The 22,881-nt window shown below is 48.8% G+C and overlaps 1 protein-coding gene across 7 annotated transcripts in view; it reads right to left on the bottom strand.

Moving 5' to 3' along the window:
* The window catches only part of Kirrel3 (kirre like nephrin family adhesion molecule 3), a 573,977-nt gene that overhangs the window by 26,367 nt on the left and 524,729 nt on the right, over nucleotides 1-22,881 (bottom strand). For all 7 annotated transcript variants that reach the window (XM_085844510.1, XM_085844512.1, XM_029481204.2 and 4 more), the window contains exons 6-8: nucleotides 20,392-20,549; nucleotides 10,735-10,885; nucleotides 3,510-3,615 (exon numbers count right to left, since the gene is read on the bottom strand). In XM_085844510.1, coding sequence (XP_085700636.1) covers nucleotides 3,510-3,615; nucleotides 10,735-10,885; nucleotides 20,392-20,549 — 415 coding nt within the window. The remainder of the gene's footprint in view (nucleotides 1-3,509; nucleotides 3,616-10,734; nucleotides 10,886-20,391; nucleotides 20,550-22,881) is intronic.

Raw genomic sequence — 22,881 nt, 5'->3', positions numbered from 1 at the left:
TCTAGAGACTGCCGTATCCAGGGATCCATCCCATAATCAGCTTCTAAACGCTGACACCATTGCATACACTAGCAAGATTTTGCTGAAAGGACCCAAAGATAGCTGTCTCTTGTGAGACTATGCAGGGGCCTAGCAAACACAGGAGTGGATGCTCACAGTCAGCTATTGGATGGATCACAGGGCTCCCAATGGAGAAGCTAGAGAAAGTACCCAAGGAGCTAAAGGGATCTGCAACCCTATAGTTGGAACAACATGATGAACTAACCAGTACCCCGGAGCTCTTGTCTCTAGCTGCATATGTATCGAAAGATGGCCTAGTCGGCCATCACTGGAAAGAGAGGCCCATTGGACTTGCAAACTTTATATGCCCCAATATAGGGGAATGCCAGGGCCAAAAGAATTGGAATGGGAGGGTAGGGAAGTGGGGGGCGGTATGGGGGACTTTTGGGATAGCATTGGAAATGTAATTGAGGAAAATATGTAATAAAAAAAAACAGTGAAAAAAAAAAAAAAAAAGAAGCACATGAGATAAGAATATCTCATTCCAGTCTTGGGCCATAGGATCTGGGATCCAAAGAGCAGCTTCCTGCTTATCCCATCTATTTCCTTCCAGTTTGTAGCTCACCGCCTTTGCCCAGTCTGCCACCTCATCATCACCATCTCTCCCAGATCCTGCTTGAACTGCTTAAGCCTTTCCAATCAATGTCTAATTTGGTCTGAACAAATGTAAGAGGATTAATTATTTATATCACAGAATCAAGAGACCAAACATGTCACAGCTGCAGGTTGGTGTGTCACACAGCCCCTGCATGCTTCATCTGGGCAGTTGTGTTCTTTTTAATCCCTTATCTGTCAAAGACCTCAGAGAATAAAGACCAGAGCATTTCTTGTTGTGTTTGAGCCTGGTCCCTGGGTCCCTTCAGGCAGTGGAGTGGTAGCTTCCTATCCCAGGGTAGGGTTGAGAGAGGATACATGTCTAATTTCAGAGATTACAGACTCTTAGATGGACCTGGGAGGAAGTGATCAAGATAAACGAATGGAGCCGGGCGTGGTGGCGCACGCCTTTAATCCCAGCACTCGGGAGGCAGAGGCAGGCGGATTTCTGAGTTCGAGGCCAGCCTGGTCTACAAAGTGAGTTCCAGGACAGCCAGGGCTACACAGAGAAACCCTGTCTCGAAAAACCAAAAAAAAAAAAAAAAAAAAAAAAGATAAACGAATGGAAGAAACAAAGATCCCTGTAATCTTGTCAACGTCATTTGGGGAAAACCCATGTAGTTACGATGATAAAGATTTGTTGAAGGCATTTTTTTCTCCTGGGTCTCAGCACTATGTGGAAGATGAATCTGGGATGTTGCTGGCAAGACCTCTTTGGGGAGAAGGGGTTGAACAGGAGCTCAAATCTTTCCTTGCCTTTAGAGCTCAGTCCAGTTTCCCCACCTCTTCCTCAGGGCCAAAAGAGCTCCCAAGTCCCTTTGGGACCTAAAGCAAGTCCAAGCTGGTCCTTCCACAACCATAGACACTTCAACTAATCAAAAGGCTCTAAGAATTGGCAGTGAATAAGAACAGTGACCATCTACAGGGATCCCAATCACTCTTGTCTCTCCTTTTTTACCAGGAACTCATGGAGGATGCAGAATGCTTCAGCATAGGAGAGGAAGGGAGGGAGTCCTACAGAACCCAGCAGTCTAGGGGAATTGCATGTTCTCTCTGTGTTCATTTATTACATTGTTAGCTTGAAGAGGTAAAAATCTCAAAGAGAAAGAAGGTTGAATTTCAATTAGCTGCCATCTTTTCTTTACCTAGATTTGCTAGTAGTTCATGTTTGATCGTGCACATTTCAAAATGACGTCCCTGTGTGTGCCCATACTCTATCCTTCTTCTTGCTGTTCTGGGTCTCCAGTCAGACTCAGCAGCTAGGTACCCTGCTGAGGTCAGAAGGCAGGTGGAGGGCTTCAGGCCTTTGGGTGAAGCCTGCTGACTATCTGGGGCATGCTGCCATGCTTTCTGCTCAACAGCTCACGGAGCCTCTAGACAACAGAGAGTCTGGCAGTGACAGGGAAATGGGGAGTTGAGTGTCTCAGTCTCTTAGGTTCCTTAGGCATTTTGGGGGACTTGGTGATGGTCAATGGACAGGCTGTCTGCCTGTCTGGTGGGGGATGCTTATGGATGAGAAAGGAGCTGGCATTTGAAGTATCTCCTGGGAAGAGTACCCCTGTCTAGGGACCGTGAGCTGAGAGCTGGGCACAGACAGGAGAGAAACACGGGGATGTCAGGGACAGTTAGAAGCCCAGAGAAAAGCACCTTTTTAGTTACTTCTGCATCTTCTGTCACTTCTGGATAGTGCCAGATCCAGGCCAAACCAGCCTCAGGATCTGACTGGACAATAGGATTCCTGGGAGTAGGGGGCTCCTTATCTTTCTGGTGGATGATATCAGAGGCCATCTGATCTTCTTGCTTCCAGTGGAGCGAGGCTTAACTCAGAAGGGATGGATAGAGAGACTGTAGGACTTCCCAATTTCTGGCTCCAATGCTGCTCTATTATCCACGCTGCAGGGCGCCAGAGCAGTTCACTATGTCCACCCTGAGTCTACCATGGCTTTCTCTGTGGCCCATTGCTCTTTCTCCCACCTGCTGGGACCACTCAGGCTCATATCTCATGTCTTATATCCCTCTCCTCTATATCCCTAGTCATTGCCTTCCTTGGCCGGGACCATTAGCATTCTTGCCACTTGCAGAAGCTGCAGCTTAATAGCTCGTATCCATCGTGGAAGTGATGTCCTGGGCTCTGCCATCAAGCCTGGGTTGGTGGGATGTTAGAGTCACGGGAAGCTCTACAAAACATCAACCTTTGAGATCACTTAGTTTCTGGAATGCCATGTGATGATAAGCACAGGCAGGGAGGTGCCCAGAGGAGCCGCTCTGAAGGTTTATTTGATCAGTCAGATGCATGTAAGGAATGCCTAGTTTATGCCATGCGATACGCTGCATGCTGAGAGCCATAAGTGACTAAATTGCAGTTCTTGCCTCTGAGAAACTCGGTCAGAAGGCGGGGACAGGCATGTGAAAAACAGTGATGCCTTTATCAGTTCTGTGGATGAGGATACAGGGTGAGGGGGTGGCTCTGCAGGATTCCAGGTGCCCTTTGGGCTCTGGCCAACTATGCAGTGCTAAGTACACTGATTTACCCATTCTGCTAGCGATTTCAACATGTGTCTCAGCCTTGTTCTGTCATTTCAGAAATATGAAATAAACAAGCCATTGAAAGAGGAGAGGCACCCCTGATTCCTTGGTGGCGGCGCGGGGGGGGGGGGCGGGGGGGGCGTACATTTGAGCTTGAACGGAAGAGAGGGTCTGCTTGGCCAGCAAGTGTGTCTGGCATGTCGGGGAGGGGGAAGGCTGTTTGGGCACCTGCTGTGAAGCAATACTGTGGCCATGTGTGACATTCCACATGACAGGCACTGGGGTGGAGGAGCCTTAGACCAGGCTGTCTTCACAGCAGTGATGCTCACCTGTACTGGGTGACAGCTGGGTTGGCCTTTGCAGAGCAGTGGAACGTGACGATGTTGTCCTCCAATACCGGCTGTGGTTCCACGGACAAGTTGACAAGCGGTGGATCTGCAGGGAGAAGAGATTCACATACTGATGGGGAAAGAACAGGGCAGGGAGACGGGGAAGGGCAAAACCTGGGATCCTGTCACCCAGGGATTCCCTGAAGAGTGAGGGAGGCCTCAGCAGGAGGCGACTTTGCTCCCTAGAAGTAGCTGCTTCAGATAGCCCCAGGTGCTGAGGGCTGGTCCCTCTATGACTCAGGGTTGGAACTGCACTGAACATCCATCTCTGGTGCACTGGCTTCCCTGGCCCCAGACATGGGGCTTAGCTTCAACTTCCACTCCACTTGAGGGGAGTGGTGGGAAGGGCCACTCAATCCACACACAGTACAAGCTTTTCCGTTTGTGAAATATCATGTAAAGGCTGTGGGGCCTCGGGTAACTCGAAGGCAGCATCTCCATCCTTTCATCTCTGCTGAGTCCTGACTGGTGTCAGCAGGCCCTCAGTATCCTGAGCAGGGGCAGTTTGTTTTCTCATCTGACAGGATAAGAAGCCACACTCTGAAATGTTAAATGGTCTGAGGTGGAGGAGATGGAAAGTGGGAGATGGGGAGCCCACAGAGGGACCTATGTGGTGTTTGGTTGTAGTCATGGCAAACTGAGGGAGGCAAAGCTTACAACACTGAGACTGGAAGTGGCAATCACAGGGAAAGACAGACACCCTAGAGAGACAGAGACAGATATACAGATGAGGAGCGGGGGGGCACCCACTGAGGCTTGCAGAAGGGTAAGAAAAGTAGAAACCTAGAGATGGGGGTAGGGAGGGGGGATAAAGAGTGAGATGAGGCTGTTTACAGACACACCCAGACTAAGATACATAACTCAGGAAAGTCAGGGAGACTTAACATGTAGGAAATGATAGGATATTGGAGAGAAAGAACACATGAAACAAAGAACACAGGAAAATGGGGATGGGGGACAGAGAGAGACACACAGAGAGATAGACAGACAGACAGACAGACAGACATGGGGAGATCAGAAAAATGGGTCTATCAGAAACTGAAGTGTGAGGAGCGGGTGTGGCAGCAGTCCCAAGAAGGCGTCAGGGACCGCAGCTAAGTCTTATGACTTGCACCTGACTTCCTCACCTCAATATAAGCCACAACCATCGTGAGAGCTGCGCAGGTGTACCAGGATACTGGCGAATCCATATTTGGTGGAGATATGCCCCTGCTGCCCTGATTAGCTGAAGCTGCATAACTAGTGAGGTGACGTGGCCTGCTGTGAGTGGATGGGAACTGAGAGTATATAAGAGTGAGAGGCCCAGGGTTCGGGGGAGATATAGATGAAGAGAAAGAAGAGAGATGAAGACTGAAGTTTTCTGAATAAACTGCTGTTAGAAGGACTGGTGGTCGTGTCGTTCTTGCTGGTCGAGAGCGGACGCAACACTGAAGATCTGCAGAGATGCAGAGAAGTAGACCTAGGCCCAAGGAACAGCCTGTTGGTCTGGTGGCTTTTCCCTTCTCGAGTAGTCAGTCTCATGCTTTCCCCAGAGATTGGCTCATCCTGACACTATATTCCCTGTAGCTCCCAAGCCTGGGTCCAGCACTTCCAGGCATCTTGGCATCCAAAGTGCAGGGGAAGGGAGGGTGAGCTTTTCCTCAGAAGGCCTGGAAGCCTGGCTAGAGTGCACTCCCTGACTGAGTTAGAGGGCGCCAAGCTCTCATGGCCTTAGTACCTGGGGCGTGTCATCTCCTGACCTTGTGCCTGGCAATGAGTGCCCGGGTACCAGACGTTCACAAGGATTCTCTGTGGATTCAGTCTCAGAAAATGCAGTCAGAAGCCAGTTTCTCAGAGGCTATGGAGGATACATGTGTGGGGCACCCCAGGGAGTGACTCTATCCTGGAGTTCTGAGCTCTCCCAGATTCTGTCTGTGAGCTGCTGCTGAGGTTGGGTGCCGGGTATGGACACAGGGCTGAGCGGGGTTGCTATCTGAGGATGCCAGCAAAGAACCCCCACTTCTGAGCAGCAGGTGGCCACTTGCGTCTATTTTCCCGACCTTGTCTCCTACTTCCAGAAGGAAGAGTGCAAACAGGTGGCTCTTCTGGCACAGGAGCGGCTGGCCTGTGCATCTTTTTATTTGGTGTTACAGGGAACATTGTGGTGCTATACTGTGGAACTTAAGCCTCCTTCCACCCCCAGGGTCATGGGTTAACACGCACTATTGAGGAGGAACTGGGAATTTTGAGGCGGGTAGGGGCAGTGGGAAGTCTAACAGAGGCCTTGTGGGGCTTGTGAGATCCCAGTCTCTTCTTTATTCCTTGTTCCCTGGCCCTTGGGGAGGTGCTTCCATGAACACACACTCCTGCCATGAGGTGCCCTCTTAAAACAATGGGACCACCTGATCGTGAAGTGGATCATCTCAAATTGTGGGCTGAAATAAACCTTTTTTGTTTGTTTCTTTGTTTGTTTTTCTGTCTCGGATTTTTGCTACGTTGATAGGAAGCTGAGCAATACAGGTAGGTATTTCATCCACATTAATTTCGATTTTCTTTTTTTTTTTTTCAAGGTGGTTCCACGTGGGAGAGATTTATTGTGCAGAGATAGAGGGGCGGCAAAGCGGGTAGAAGGGCAGAGAGGAGGAAAAAGAGAAAGAGGGAGAGAGAAGAAAGAGAAGAAAGAGAGAGAGAGGAGGGGGTGATCCCCTAATTTATTCGGAAAATGATATCACACCAGTGAGGGTGTGAACTGAGCCAAGTGGATTGTGGGATTGAGGGTCGTTGTCCTGGCAACACAGGTCAAGGGTCACATAGTTAGGCCTGGGCTTGGAGTGACCTGGTGCTAACATTCCTCCCTTCTTGTTATTATAAAAAGAAGGGGAGAAAAAGAGAGGGGAAACCAATGGTGAAGAGGGAATAAGGGCATTGTGTCTCTTAAGCTACTTCCTACTGTTTAGGGGTGTCATCAATTTTCAGGGTTTATCTGGTCTTCACCATCGGAATCCATTTAAGTGAGATTCGAGGACTTACTAAGGTACTGTGGCAAGGGATCACCAGGATTCTCTTCTCACTTCCTAGACTCCCAGCAACTCTCCCAGCAAGTCCTACAGATTCTTCCCCGTGGCTCACACAGCTTCTCAGGAACGGCTGACAATCACACTGTCCTGTGCAGGGCAGGCTGGCCACGCTGAGCATCCTCTCTGGTAAAGGAGTTTGTCCAGAGGAGTTTGCTAATTGCCATTGGGACCCCTGTACATTGCTAGCCTCACATTGTAAACTCCAGTCCTGATGGGTGATAGGTGATTTCAGTTCAACTCTTGCTTGATATGATGGTGTCAGTTCAAAATTCCCACTACAGAGCTCAGGGAGAAATTTCCAAAGGCTCAACCTTTTCTTGGTGCTCCTTACAGAGTGATGATTTCTTGGGAAGCAAGAAGGTGGAACACATACCTACTGGGGGACCCTTCGAGGGTCTTCATTTGCTGGATGCCCTGTATATCCTGTTATCAGCATCTCCTTCCCTTGTGACACCCTTGGTCCCTAGGGCCTAAGGAGAATAGACCCAGAGGGGTCCACTGCAGTCAGTTTTATTTGCATCTCTATCCCCAGGCTCTGGGATGCCACATCTCTGTTTCCATTCCTCTCCTCAGGATATGAGTTTCTAGGAGTCTGCCAAGTTCCAGAGGTATAAATAGTTTATGTCATACCCAACTATTAAACATGATTTTAATCCCACTTGAGATGTCGGATGCATAACTTGCAGGAGGGTGGGACTGAGATCACATTGAACAGATGTTACAGCTGAGAGTCTGTTAGTGTTTCCATCAGCAACCTGTGTGTGTGTGTGTGTGCACATGTGCATTTTCAGGAGAAGTGTGGAGGGTGCGGAGAGAAACTTCATGACTCAGTGATTTTATAGCATATCCATTTGAAACTTGGCAGCTGGACACAGAGTCCAGATGTGGTGAGGTTTTGTGTGTATGTGTGTGTGTGTGTCGGGGGAGGGGGATTGCGCTTTCTCTCCCATTACTCAATCTGGGGGCTTTGTCTTCCGTTGGGTAACATATAAAGACCAAGGGAAACAAACAACAAATGCGCTTTTGCTGAGTTTGGAGACTTTGTGGTTGACTGAGAAAATGAGCAGGTTTGCAAAGGCGGCTCTGATCCAGCCTGTGGTATCCACTGCAAACAGCTGAATGCTTACTGAATGAGCAAGTGAATTTGAGAAGAAAGGAAGAGGAGGAGGAGGAGGAGAAGGAGGAGGAGGAAGAAGAGGAAGGCATGGAGAAGGGTTGGACCTTACGTGTTAGGTATACATAAACACACCTCCCAGCTAGGGGAGATGGAGTGTTGGATCAAATGGATACAGCTGTGATGACATCTGGGGAAGGATCACCCCACACCCGCCACTGTGGATTTCAACCATAGTATATACTTTAATCAAAATATGTCACGCATGGTGCAAAGAATAGACATGAATGATGTCATTTCATTCTAACCGTGACCTTAAGAGGTACACATGATCGCCTTGAGGAAACTAAGGCTCAAATCAATTCACTAATGAGGCTAATCAGTAAAAGGCAAAACCAGAATTCAAACTAGAGAGAATGTTGGACCACAACCACTATTCTGTACTGCCTTGGAAAGATCCCAACTGGGAAATCTGAAACCTGGGTCTAAGCCTCATGCTAGCCTCATACCCAGGTCCTTTCAGGTACAGCCCTGTGTTAACGACGTAGCCAGTCAACCAGTCCTTGTGTGGAGTGCATCTGGAGGGGGTTTGTATTTGGATGTATGTGGGATACTCTCATGATGGCATTCTTGTCCTTAGGTTCTCTTGGGGCAACAGATATCAATCTTGGGCAAAGATGTTCTTTCTCCTCCATCTTTCTCTGTCAAGGTCCTGGCTTCCATCTCGGGGGAACCAACTATGTTTATGTGGGACTCTGTAGCTGTCATAGCCTCCTGCCTAAGAAGTGCCACAGCCACAAATGGCAGCCAGGAAGCAAGGGACTTAGACACTTATTGTCTTCCACCCCCATTTCCCCCAGATTTGGCTTGTGTTTGAGAGAGAGCTCTCAGCTTCGATTGCTCCAAGAATAGGAAGAGGTCTTGGATATCATCAGCAAATCAGACCAGAGATTCGAATTATCAGAGTGAAAGGACACGTCTGGAGCCACCCAGTTCATGGCAATGCATCTATCTGTTCGAAATGTTGAACCACATACCGAACTAGCATCTTACCTACTTTCCAAAGCTGGGCTTTGCTCTCATCACATCTGCTTGCTGGATGGTGCTAAGACCCGGGGTGGGATCCTGGCAGGGATGGAGGAGCATGGCCAAGGTGCTTCTCTCCAGTCTCATTTTGTTTTTGTTTTTGTTTTTGAGACAGGGTTTCTCTCTGTAGACATGGCTGTCCTAGAAACTCATTCTATAGACCAGGCTGGCCTTAGACTCACAGAGATCCTCCTGCCTCTGCCTCCTGAGTGCTGGGACTAAAGGTGTGTGCCACCGTGGTCTGGCTCTCTAGTCTCTTTATCTCCCCAGCCCTAGGCTTGGTAAGGATTCTGCTGCTCTCACTCTCACTGAGGATCAAGCTTGGCATGGGAGAAGGGGTTTGTTAACAGCAAATGGCAATACAGAGAGAGGAGAGGAGAGGAGAGGAGAGGAGAGGAGAGGAGAGAGGAGAGGAGAGGAGAGGAGAGGAGAGGAGAGGAGAGGAGAGGAGAGGAGAGGAGAGGAGAGGAGAGGAGAGGAGAGGAGAGGAGAGGAGAGGAGAGGAGTTGTTTGCCTGGGTGTTTGAGCCTCACCCAATACTTAACAAACATCTCTTCTTCCTTCTGCATTTTAAAGGGTGTCAGTTAGGATTTGCTCAGAGAAAACTTCTGTCCTCTGGCTGTCAAAACCAGCTCTGAGAATCCCAAGACACAGTTCCCGTGCACTCTTTAGCCCCGAAGAGCTGTGTACAACACAGAACCCAGAAGCCCTAAGTGAGCCAGGGCTGTTAGAAAGTATTTAAATTCATCAGCATTATGGAACTGGAGAGATGGCTTAGGAGTTAAAATCACTTGCTGCGTAAACATGAGGATGAGATTTTGAATACTAGCCCCCACTTAACAGGCTGGCATCCAGTGTACAACTATAACTCCAGCTTCAAGGAGAACATAGGTAGGAGAACTGCTGGGGTTTTGCAGGATATTTGATCACACTGTGAACCCTGAGATTGTGTTATTTACAGAAAAAAAAAAAACTGTTTCTAGTTGTAGTATGGCTCAACTTTTAGCACACACCTTTAACCCCTCTGGCTGGAATACACATGTGCCCTTATATACACCTTTAATCCCAAACAATGAAGATAAAGTTAGTTTGTAGAAAGAAGTACCCATGTTTGAACAGAATGTCTAGTTGAGTGGCAGACAAAGTGATGAATCAGAGAAAGATTTGACAGAATAGGAGGCGCCTAACCCTCAGGAGAAGAAAGAGCAGCTACTTGAAGAGAGAGAATCAGAGAGGAAGGAGGCAGTTTTACTGGGATTAGTTGTATAGAGACAGGCTGCAGAGGGAGAACGAGCTGGCCATGGATGAAGACAGAACACGCCCAAGAATGAGAATGAGCTAGCAGATTAGGACAGATTGCTAGAGTTAGTTTCAGGACAAGCAGAATGATTCAGAAGAATTTGAGAGTAAAGTGTGATTGAATCAGTCAGTTTGGAGAGGAGTTGGATCCAGAACAACTGAGTTGAATCAGCCAGTCAAAAAGAACTAGAAAGGGTGAGCTTATTCAGCAGGAAGTCTCAGAGGCCGAAAACATTCTAGGCCTCGATAAGATTGTACAGAGACTAGAAGCTTCCAGAACTAGGCCTAGGTTAGCAGACTGAGGAAGTAAGCCTTGGAGACAATAATCACCCAGGCGAATAAAAGTTACATTTACAGTTGAACTTAATGGCTTTTAGCCTAGTAGAGAAAACATATGATCCAGGTTCAGTAAGAGAGCTTGCCTCTAAAGAATAGGCAGAGTTGAGGAGGACATCCAACAACCTCTTCTGGCCTCTGTGCACATGCACAGGTTGTATGAATCTGCATACACACACACACACACACACACACACACACACACACACACACCCACATGGACTGGTTCCAACCCTAGGCCTGGCCAGGCCAGAGAGGGTCAGTTGGTACTCACGCTGGATGTCTATGGTGACAGAGGTCTCTTTTCCTCCGGGGATGGCTTTGTTGGTGGCTCGGCACACAATACTCTGTCCATTTTCCACGTCTCCTGGGGAGATGAAGAGGGTGCTGACAATGCTTTCTCGTTTGCCGTCTCGAAGCAGGGTCTGGAGAGAGATGGTGAAAGAAGAGAAGCCTGTGTTACTGAGTGGAGATAGCCTGAGAGTTAAAGACAGACCACAGCTCAGAGAAGAGAGAGTCGTGGATGGCTCGGTTTAAGATTTAAGCAGCATCTGTTTGCTCTGCTCCTGGTGCTGGTGACTCTCAGGAACTGCAGCAAGGAGGGGAAGGGTTGCAGCAAAGAGAAGGAATGAATCTGTGGAAGAGTGAACACATTTAAGGCCATCCAGTTAATGGCAGGCACAGGTAGGGTTTTCGTTCGTCTGTGTGTACCCACCTTTGATTGTTTGCCTAGGAAGCCTTTGTACCGTCCCAAATTGTTGCACCTCCTGACCTCATTAAAGCTCCCACCACACCACAGCATGGGTAGATGCCACTGCTTTCCTTCTGTCACAGGCAAGGCTCATCAAGACAGTGAAACTTTCCCAGACTCACGCTCAAGGTAGTGGAAAAAGTAGCATTTCTGGAAAGGGTTGCCCCACCCCCACCCCCAATTCGTGTCTACCCCAGTCGTAGAATAGATTCATTTGCAGATGAGACCATTCTGGGTTTAGACCATATCCTTTGCTGAAAAGGAGACAACATAGAGAGAGGCTTAGAGAGCCTATGTAGTAATGGTCACAGAGGCAGGAGCACTGGGAGCTGCCAGGAGCTAGAAGAGACATGGAAGGTCTCTGTACCATTGAAGTCACACAGCTGGGTTGGCAGCGTGGTGGCTTCAGACTTGTTAGTCTCTACAACCCCAACAATGTTCTCCCCGCAACCCCGTTTGGGTTTTGAGAAAGAGTTTCGCTGTGTAGCTCTAGACCAAGTTGGCCTTGAACTCACAGAGATCCATCTGCCTCTGCCTCTCAAGTGTTGGGATTAAAGGTGTGTGCCGCCACCACCTAGCTTCCCCATCCATGCTTTAAGCACCAAGTTGTGGTGCTGAGCATCGTGCCATGGCTGTACACAAGCCATGAGTCTTTGCTTTTTCTTCCTGGATTCTAACGCTATGGCAGCACCCCTCGTCCCCCTCCCCCACCCCTGTCAGCACTCTTTGCAGACAGTTCTCCATCAGCTTTGAGCCCACTAACATAGGCACACATAGGGGTGGAGTGTAGGCAAAGAACCACTGCAGGTGCGATTGGAGTCTGTTCGGACTCAAAGGCTTCCTCCCTGGGAAGGAACTTGACATTCTAAAGGGAAAGAGTGTGGGTGCAGTCTTGTTATACCTGGATGGAGCCAGGGAATGTATGATTCTATTTATAGATAGCAATGGCTTTGTATTTTGTTCTCAGAATTGCTGCAAGGAAGAAGCATTTTGCAAGTGAATGCTGAGCTCAGCGTAAACATGGTGGGCAGAGCTGGGACTCACCCTTAAGAGTAAGTTCCCCTGAGGATGGATTCTTTGATGGGCACCTGACCCAGGCCTTACAGGTGGCTACACCATGATCAAGTCCCACAAAAGCCAGTCACTGAGCTAGTTGACAGCAGCTCATAGCTGCCAGAACCCATCTCCTAGGCCCTTAGCTCAGCATGGCCCTTTTAAATTTGGGGCTGAGCATGTGGCCTCTGGAATAAGTAGAACCTAGTATCAGCCTAGTATCAGTAGTGGTTCCTACTGTAGGTCAGGCCAGTCTCTAACGTTCTAGAGCAAGACAGAGCAGAGGCACAGCCCTGCCCTTCCTCTTGTAATTGTAAAGCTGACTCTGTGGCTTGAAGCCTTGTAGTATTTTCTATCCTATAAGGAGGGGTGTTGGTCCTAACTCTGTGCAGAGAGGCTGGTGAGAGAGACGTGGCCTGTTCCAGCATTCCAATTGGCCAGTCTTAGTAGCCCACAGTCTGCAGGTCAGCCTCTGGGCTAGGAGCCCAACTGGAGGTCTCAGAATATAGGGCTAGAGGGAATATAATTTAGCCCCAAACCAAAGCCAGTGTGTGGAGGGAGCTGCAGCAGGCACCCTATTACCACATTGGCTTGGGGCTGCTCAGCAGACCTCACCACCTCTATAAATAGCTAAGCGATAATAAGAACAATTTCCTGGATGAAAATAAGACCTCTGGGTAGAATGGGGGAAGGCAGGGAGGGAAGAGGAGGGGATGGGGTGGGTGAGGATTGTTTTTCAGTATCCTTTCCTTTCCTTTTCTGAGGTGCTAACAAGGGACATTTACATAAGTTTAACTTGGCCAAGAACCCCTCCAACTGAGGGCTCTGGACTCGGTTGTGGAGAGTGGGGCTGTGAGGATGGGGGTGGGAGGGGAGCGGGGGGGGGGGGCTCGCTCTAATTAGGCCCTCTGACTGCTTCTCCTCCTCCTGGCCCAGCGTGTTCATCCGCCTCAGAATGATGATTAATGACATATTTACTGTGTCCAGGCGGGTGCTTTTCTGGGAAATAAAAATTCTGGTTCAAGTTGTTTGTTCCACCTAATTAGAGAAAAAGGAAGATGTGTTCATTAAACAAAAAGGGAAATGAGGGGCAGGCAGTGTCCTTGTCATGAACCACCCTTGTAGAAGACAGGCTGTGTACCTGGCTCTGGTTCCCAATTCTCAGAAAGAGGCACAGCCTGGGCAGCAGCCCCAAGGAGGAGGAGGGCGGTGCCTCTGGCCCCTCAGGCAGATCTACTGACACACCTGTGGATGGACTGGAGAGGGAAGTCTGAAGCTTCAAGCCCACAGGGGTACGAGATGACCAGAGGTATAACTTGGCCCTGGTGGCTGCCTGGGAGTGGTTCTTAGCAAAGCTCCTTTTTGTTTCCTCTTCCTTTGCTCTGTACCCCAAATTCCAAAGAAAATTGTGAAAGATTTTTTTTCAGCCCAATAGAACCTAGACTGTGGTGATCACCAGAATTGGTAATACCATTCTTATTCTGGTTCTGTGTATCAGCTATGCGGTTTACATTGTAGGATAACTGAGATGTTTGACTAAAGATCCAGGATGTCCAGGCTGGTCCCTGCTCAGTGGCCATTATCCCACTGTATCTCCTTTCTGTCTCTATAAAAGAAGCTCTTTCATGTACCCATGTCCTTAAGACAGTGTCTGAGGCTCCTCCAGCTTTTCAGGGCTGACCCTTGGTTACACGTGACTTCCTTTCCACAGACTATGAGTATTGTCTTTTGAGTGGCGAGTGGACGTTCCTCTTCCCTCAGTCTGTTTTGAATTTCTTTCTTCTTTTATCTCTTGCTTTGTTCCTCTTTTGTAAGTCTCCTCCATCACTTTTCTCATATGCAAATGAGGCCTTGAGACTTGGTGGCCTTGAAGGTGTCTCCCAAGTGGGACATTTTATCTTTTGCTGATTCCATCAGAGACCTGCTTCCCTGACTCTCTCATCCCTATACCCCTCACCTCTCTCCTCTCTTCTCTCCTCACCGAGTTTGTCTCTGGGGGACACACCTCAGGCACTGAGTCTTTCCCCAGCATACAAATCAGCTCTGTGGTTAGGGTGGAGGACAAGATTATAATGGTGTCACTGTTCCTTGACTCACTCACTACCTCCTTGGAGGTGGTGGGTGCTATTGCGGCATCAGACTCCAGCCTACCAGTCCCCTAGGCTTATCCATGTGGTTTTGATGGCAACCCCTGAGGATCTACAGTGATCCAGCCCATGTTGGGATAGATAGGGGTCAGGCGCTGGGCATATACACACTATATAGGCACTGTGAACAAAAATCCTGAAAACCAACTGTGTTTGCAGAGACTGATCAACTAATTAGAATTTCTGTAAGAAGGAGACACTGGAAGATTGCAGGTCCAGATGCTAATTGCTGATCTTGGGCTTGTTTTAGTCCTCTGGAACAGTCATTTCTTGCCCCTCTGTGTGAAGAACTAATAACCTGTGACTAATAGATATTTTTTTTCTTTTTTCTTTTGGAATCTAGCACACCACTAGCTTCCACCACTAGCTTCCACCAACCCCAAGGTTCAAGGTAGCATCTTGAGCCTATAGCGAAGCTTCCCCCATCTCTCTGTACCCGCCTCTCTGGTGTACCCACCAATATATTTTAAACCTGGCTTGACTTATGACTTTCTTTGCTCCGTAAAACTTTTAAAACGTCATGAAGCGTCTTTCACGTTAGAACACTTAACTTGGAGTAAGTAACCTAAATCTATGTTCCTGGGCCATGGTTGCTCAAAATGGCTCCAAAAATAAACTTTCTCTTGTTCCCTTTAAGATGAAACCCGTGGTTTTTGCATTGACAGCATCAAGTGGTCAACTTTGTGTTGGAGCTCAGTTCTCCAAGAGTGGATTTCTACCTCTCTCCTGCGCGCATGCCCCCACTTCTGTTTGTGGGTGTTCATGGGCTTCTGCCCACTCACTGCGTCGAAGGAACTTTCTCACGGGTTTCTGAGAAACTATCTGAGGCTTTCCGTGTCCCTTTGAACAGAACTGGCTCTGGTGTAGCTTCCTGTTTGTGTGCCCAACGCCAATGATTCCATGCGTTCCTGAGGTCACTGAGGCATTTATCACTCTGCTTTCTCAGCCCTGGTCTGTGAGGCTGAACTGTGGGGGCTGAGCGCACTCGGGGCTGCTGCCCAGTGTGGGTGGCAGATCTTTCCAACCCTCCCAGGGTGTCTGGTACACAGTGGAAAGCCAGACTGAGCCCTCAGAGATGGGCAGCCTGAAGGCAAGGCAGGATGTGTGGGTGCCCCAACTCTGGTACTAAATACGGGCTGCTCATTGATATGCAAACAGCCTGGAGAGGCCTTGAGCAGGCCTGATTGCCTGGCAACAAGGCCTTTTCTCTTCTCCCTCCCCACTCACCTCCCCCACCTGCTGTCTTTTTTTTTTTTTTTTTTTTTTAAATCATCTCTCTGCTTCCCCTTTTATAGACATTTGAGGGGTCCATGTAGGCAGACCGGTTGTTATCTGGGCTGAATAGGAATTTGTGGATAACACGGGTCTTTGTTGTGTCATTTGCATGAGACCACGCCTGCAGCCTTCTGCCCTAGGGCTAGAAGAGATGTCTTTCATAGATAAGGTGAGCACAGGTGGCTATCTCATAATATAGAATAGGGTTGAGATTCTGGGCTCCCTAAGTTTGACAAGTCAGATGCAAAGTGATGGAGTGACTGGAGTAGTCAGAGTGTACCACAGAGCGTGAGGGCCTGGGGCGTGTGAGCTAGCATTGCTTTCCTGGGCAAGGTCTCTGGAACTCACCTTAGCATATGCCCAGTAGGGACAAGGGGGTGGCAGGTTGACAACCCCTTGAGTAGGCAGGGAGCTTGAGGTGAAGAAAACAAAGAAGTGGGGTGAGTGGGGTGTGTGTGTGTGTGTGTGTGTATATATGTGTGTGTAAGGCTGCATCTCCTAAAACAAAACCATCTCTGGCCCTTAGTAGGTCAGTCACCCTCCCTGGGGAAGCTGCAGAAGGGTTGGGAAGAGTGCCCCAGGGACCTTGGGGCTAAGCCCATTCCTATCACCAGTTCCTCCCTCCCTGGAGTTGCAGAATTGCTGACATTTCAGATGCATGCCCTGTGACACCCATTCTTGTGTCAGGCACAGGAGGAACAAGGGAGAATCTTGCCCCCCAAGATTCTATGGACAGGATATCTATTTTATTTATATTTGTTTATTTGTTTGTGTGTTTATGTATTGTGTGTGTGTGCACACATATGTCATAGTGTGTATGCGGGAGTCAGAGCACAACTTGTGGGTATTAATTCTCTCTTTCTATCCTGGGGGAAAAGCTAGGGTAGTCAGGCTCGACAGCAAATGCAAGGTCATCTCACCAGCTCTGCGAGGAACTTTGCTGTGTGTCTTCTTTTGAGTCCTGCGGTAACCCTAACAGGTATTATCAATCCCATTTCTCATTGGGAGGCATTATGACATGCTGGAAGGCCAGCCTGCAGGACCCTGTGGACTACTGAGTTTGGACACTACCACAGCATCTAGAAAATGCAGGTGGCCAGGTGTGAGGACCCAGAGGACCCATGATGGTCCCAACAGCTGTATTTACTGCAGGCTCAGCCTGCCACATAGGTTTCTTGCTCATGGCCCAGCCATCTCTAGACCTGGGTACTAATGATGTTCCTAGCATACAGATGAGGTCACAGACAATCCTGGAATCAAATTTAGGCCACTCAGCTTCAGTATCAGTGTGCTTAACTACCACAATGTGACAAATCCTGAAGACCTTAGATCCCAAGCTGCCAGTCCTGGGGACTTTCCTGTGGACCCTGTCTGAGTGGTTGTGTGTGTGTGTACTGTGTGGTCCCAGCTACTCTGTCTTTGTAAGTAAGTCAGAAGTCCTATTTAGCTTATGACACTTGTCTTTGCAGTTCTGGAGAAGAAACTGCCTGGCTGAACTCCTGGAAGAAGATGGGGAGTGGGGGTCAGTCTCAGACAGCCCCTCAGCTTGGGTCATATCGTTCTCCTGGGCCAGGCTGCTCCTCCTATTAAGGTGCAGTCCATGGGTTTGCAGCCTGTCATAGCTGGAGCACTTCCTGACTGTCTCTTCCAGCTCTTTCATGTTCAGAGGAGGAAACTGAGCCCAGGAAATCAGTTGCCTAGTATTACAGAGAGCCGAGCCTGGCAGGGCCCTTCAGGGTCTGGCAGCTGGCCCAGATGCCATTCTCCTTGTGACAGTCCAAATAAGGGTGGAACTGGGCAAGGAAAGGTACACAGTTTCCTTTCCAGAAAGGCAATGTGCCAGGCTGGCTGAGCTGTCTTCCTTGTGTGGGAGAGAGTGGCCTTCTGAGTACGCTACCCTGGAATAGGTCTCATAGGGTGATCCTGACCCCGGTCTTCACTAGATGAGGTGTATCCTCTTCTCTTCTGTATCCTGGGAGGGTCAGGCTGGACTATCTTCCGAAAGACCTGGGACAGGCACCTCCAATGTAGAAACACCCTACTCTTTCCCAGTCTCCCCTGGATGACCTTGGCCTTTCTTGACATCCTCACAGTGAGGCTCCACCCAGGATGTGAGCAGAGGACTTATGTCCCAAGAGAAGGCATTGTTCCTAGGGTTGATTCAGGCTCAAGAGAAGCCATTTGTTTGGGAATTTGGCCCCAGGATCTGGGTGGTAACGCCAAGCTTTGATCTGTGGCCTTTGGCAGCAGAGCCAACTTGAGATGGGACAGAACCATCCTTAGAATAGGAATGGCCTTTTATTCACATCCTCTGCTGATGGAAAAGACTTTTATTCTGTTTAGGACCTATGGGGAGGAGCCAGCTGGGGATCAGAACAAGCATGTACCTTGTCACCCTCTAAAACTGAGGGCCCCAAGTCAGGGTCCTGGAAGGTTATAGCCCAACTGTAGAGCCGGGAGGCTGCTTTGCCTGGCATCCTGATATAGCATCTGGTGGTGTTTGGGGGACCTTAGGGATCTGAGCCTGTCTGGAAGAGCCCCCCCCACAAAGAAGAAAACCTAGGTTTTCTAAGTTTGCTAGAAGTCAACTGAGTCCAGGCACCACCCTTCAAGATCCCAGTTTTCTGTCCCTAGATAAAAAGGGCCAATGGACCTCCAAGGTCTCCTTCATCTGGAAGTCTCAGCAGAACGTAAACTACACCTGAAATGACATAAAAGTCATCTGGGGAGGTATGTGGCACTGGTTATTTCTGGCTGTATTCATGAACACATGAAGAAGCCACGACCATAGTAGAGTTGGTTTGTTATTCACAGTTCACAAGAGGAGGGGACATGGTAAGCCACGCCACACCAGGCCACTGGGAGTGGAGCAGAGAGTGTGTGATGAACCTTTGCTGTGGTTTGTGGGGAAAGGGGTGGATGAGGCAGGGTAGGGGCTGCACAGGTTTAGGGATGGATAGCTCGATGAGCTTTGGTGGGCTCTGGGCTGTAGAGAGAGCTGATATTTCCGGTTGCTGGTCCTGAGGCTCCTGCTCTGGACTACAGGACAGAGTGAAAAGGGAAGCATAGGCTGTGGATTCCAGACGAGCTGAAGAGTAAATAGTAAGTTGTTAACTCTTTTGGAGAACTAGTTAACCTGGCTGCCTTCATATCCCAAGATCCATTAAGCTGTCAAAACATGTGAAAACAAAAACCAAAGCAATGGGGTACAGCAGGGGCCAGTTCAGGGTGCTACTGTGTGAGCTAAGGAAAAGCAGCCTTATAGGCAAGCACTTCAAGGTACAAAGCTTAGATTTAGCCCTTCCTCGTCTCTGTCCAGACATCTCAGCAAGTGGCAGTGGAAAACAGGCTGGATTTAGCAAATCAAAACACAGGCTGACCTATTATCCTTGAACTTCAGATGAACAATGCACAGTTTGTTAGTGTGTATGTGCAACACTTGGGAGGAACATTCACTTACTGTATTTTCTGAAACAAGTCTTGATTCATCCAGGCTGTTTAACCCAACAACAGAAGTTCATTTTTTTTTTTTCATAGTCCCTGAGGCTATGAAGCCCAAGACCAGGGCAGACTGACCCAGTGTATGGCAAGGGTCAGATGCCTTTTTGTTAGTGGCTGTCCTCTTACATCTTCACATGGTGAAAAGGACAGGAGACTTTCTTAGGCCTCTTTTATTTTATTAAAAATTTTTTTTTTTCCAAATAGATTTTTTTATTAGATATTTTCTTTATTTACATTTCAAATGCTATCCCAAAAGTTCCCTATACCCACCCCCACCCTGCTCCCCTACCCACCCACTCCGACTTCTTGGCCCTGGTGTTCCCCTGTACTGGGGCATATAAAGTTTGCAAGACCAAGGGGCCTCTTTTCCCAATGATGGCTGACTAGGCCATCTTCTGCTACATATGCAGCTAGAGACAGGAGCTCTGGGGGGTACTGATTAGTTCATATTGTTGTTCCACCTATAGGGTTGCAGACCCCTTCAGCTCCTTGGATGCTTTCTCTAGCTCCTCCATTGGGGGCCCTGTGTTCCATCCTATAGATGACTGTGAGCATCTACTTCTGTATTTGCCAGGCACTGGCATAGCCTCACAGGAGACAGCTATATTAGGATCCTTTCAGCAAAATCTTGCTGGCATATGCAATAGTGTCTGGGTTTGGTGCTTAGGCCTCTTTTAAACGGACACTAATTTCATTCATGTAGACGCCCTCATGACATAACCACCTTCCAAAGGCTCTATCTATCTTTACTCTCTTGAGACTTAATTCAATTAAGGAGGTTTTGTGGCAGACAGGGCATTTAGGCAGTTATTCATAGGATCACGAATTAGTTGTGGCAATCCTAGCCTGGCTGCTTCTGCCTCAAGTCTCCTCTTCTGAAATTCCTTGTTCTAGGGTTTTCACCTCTAGTTATTCTAGTTGGGGAATAGGATGGGGAGGTTGGGGAGGGGAGGGTAGTGGAAGAAACAGCCTGAGGACTAAAGTGAGCAATGAAACAAACAAGCAAGCAAGCAAGCAAGCAACAAGCAAGCAAGCAACAAGCAAGCAAACAAGCACACACAGGGGGAATGAAGCAACACCAGAAGCACTTCCACAAGAAGAGAGGCAGAACTTGTGCCCATGCACCTGAAACCACCACCCTTGTCTCCCCTTATCTTTAGTTTCACTCTCTGTCCTGCACCCCCATTCTCTCCCTCAGGCTCACCTTGGAGTAGGTGGCTCCATTGATGACCTCTCCTTTACGTAGCCAGATGATGGAAGCCGCAGGCTTGGCATTGTCTGCGTGGCAGGTGAGGTTGAGGGGGTCCCCTGCCCGAAGGCTGATCACAGGCCCCCCTAAGATGATGGGGTCATCTGGTGGCACTGTGGGGAGAGGAGGAGAGAGGTTAAGTTGGTGCGGGCTTCTGTTTGACATGGCAGAGGATAATGGGCAATAACTGCTGTACTTTGATAAGGAACATCACCCTCTGTATTAGGGTGATAGGAACATTCATGAAAGGATGTGCTGTTCTTCATCTTGTCATGTCAGGAATAAACATGTCATGACTGGCAGGTGTCCCTAGCCTGCTTCACAGGCCTGGAAGCAGTGCTTTGCAACTCAAGTACCATTTATTTGTATAGTTTTTAAAGGATGTATTCTTACTTGTGCATATGCATGTGCCTGCATATAAGTAAGTGCCAGTGCTCTGAGGTCAGAGGCACTGGATCCCCTAGAGCTGGAGTCCCAGGCTTTTGTGAGCCACCTGATGTTTGCAATGGGTACCACACTCTAGTTCTTGGAAGAACAGTACCTGCTCTTAATAACCGCACCATCAACCCAGTCCCAACACTTCTCTCTTTTTTTCTTTTTGCCAAGTTTTGCCGCATCTCTCACAACAGTTTTGCAGGGAAGACAGTATTTTTAATCCAATTACAAAGACCTGGAAACAGAGGTTCACCAAGAGACTTGTTCAAGGTCACATGGTGAATGCATGGCAGAACTGGGGCTGACCCTTGAGGCCCCCTCCATCACAGATGACAGAACAGGTCTTTGGATCTTTAGAATTTGCATTCCTTGCCTTTTCTGATCTCTGCCCTTCACAGTTGCCCCTGCACCTTCATTCCTACTCAGAAGGAGCCTCCCTAACCTGAGATTACTTCCCCCCCTACATGTAACAGTGTGGTTGGTAATTGGTGGCTCCATCAAATAACCAGAATGCCAAAAAGGGAAGGACATGGGATTGTCCCCTTCCTGTGGAGCAAGTCCCCTTGCAGGGCCAACACAGAACTCCATGACTTGAAGCATCAGTACAGACATCCACTGGCTCTAATGAACCACCTTGGATTCCCATGAAGATCGCACTGTAGGATGGAGTTCCCCAGGCCTTTATTGCTCCATGGACAAGCCATAGAGGAGGCAGGGCTCCATGAAGACCATCCGAAGAGACTGTCCCTTGAGAAACCTCTATCTCTTCTACTGGTGGGTCTATTCAGTTATCCCCAGAGGATGGAAGGGACTCAGAGACTCTCCTGCTACAGTGGAGGTGGGAACTTTGCATATTCTAAAGAATGAAGGGCAGATGGGTGGGCGGGTGATTAGCAAAGATCTTCTAGAGCAAAGGGTCAAGCCACCCCTCTGACTTGACCCTCAGCAAACACCCTTGATTGTGGCTTCAGTGTTTTCTAGCTATAGCTCAGAACCTGCTTGCCTTTCTACTCTCTGTCAGCCCCTTACCTAGTCCACTGGACTTCACTAACATGCAGGAGAACCCAATGTTTGGCTAGGCCAGTATACCCAAACCAGCAAGACTTCAGGTTGGTTATCCCTCTTCTGACTCTCTGGTCCTGGCAGAACCCTGGCTCAGTTCTTACATCTCTGTTTTGTTTTGTTTTGTTTTTGGCTTTTGAGACAGGGTTTCTCTGTGTAGCCCTGGCTGTCCTGGAACTCACTTTGTAGACCAGGCTGGCCTCGAACTCAGAAATCCACCTGCCTCTGCCTTCCGAGTGCTGGGATTAAAGGCGTGCGCCATCACACCGGGCTTTACATCTCTGAAGAACCATTCCTTGAGGATCTCAACTTTGTTGGACTTTAGAGATGGGACCACTCATTTATTAAAACTAGCTCTGGGTACCAAAAAGATCCTGGCCCAGGGAGGAAGTTGGCCTTATCTAACCTTCTATGCCCATAGCCCTGAAGCCAGGCCTCTCCAGGAGGTCCTGGAGCTGCCAGGCTGCAGGATACAGGCGGGTATGGGCTGGACACTGAAGATAACTACTTGTGCCCAGTGTACCCTCTTATTAGTGCCTGTGGCCTCCTTGGTGTAGGCGTGGCCGGAGAGCAAAGTGGGGTTAATTAGGAGTTTCCATCAATGGGGGTGTGGCTAGTGACTGATGGAAGGGATTTCAGCTTCCTGCAGTGGGGGTGAGCTGGGCCCCTCCAGCAGTGAGGGCTGGGATTTGCAGTGTTCTCTGGAAAGTTGGGTGGTCCTGCTCAGCTCTTAGTAGTGGAAGTCCCCTCCTCAGTGTTGCATACTCAAGAATGATGAACTCATACTCATGAGTTGGGCTGGGACCTGAATAACTGGTCCCAGAGCTGAAGGACTGCTTGACCCTTTTGGCATCCTCTGCCTTGCAGAGGTGAGTCAAGAAATGTGGTTGGCAGAGGGTGTCCTGGGTCAGGATGACAGTAAGGCAGGCTCCCCTCTCCTTGTCAGTG

This window comes from Mus caroli, unplaced genomic scaffold (genome assembly GCF_978045245.1).
Source record: "Mus caroli unplaced genomic scaffold, Mus_caroli_1 scaffold_11, whole genome shotgun sequence".
Lineage (NCBI taxonomy): Eukaryota > Metazoa > Chordata > Mammalia > Rodentia > Muridae > Mus > Mus caroli.
This window is presented reverse-complemented; position numbering and strand designations above follow the sequence as displayed.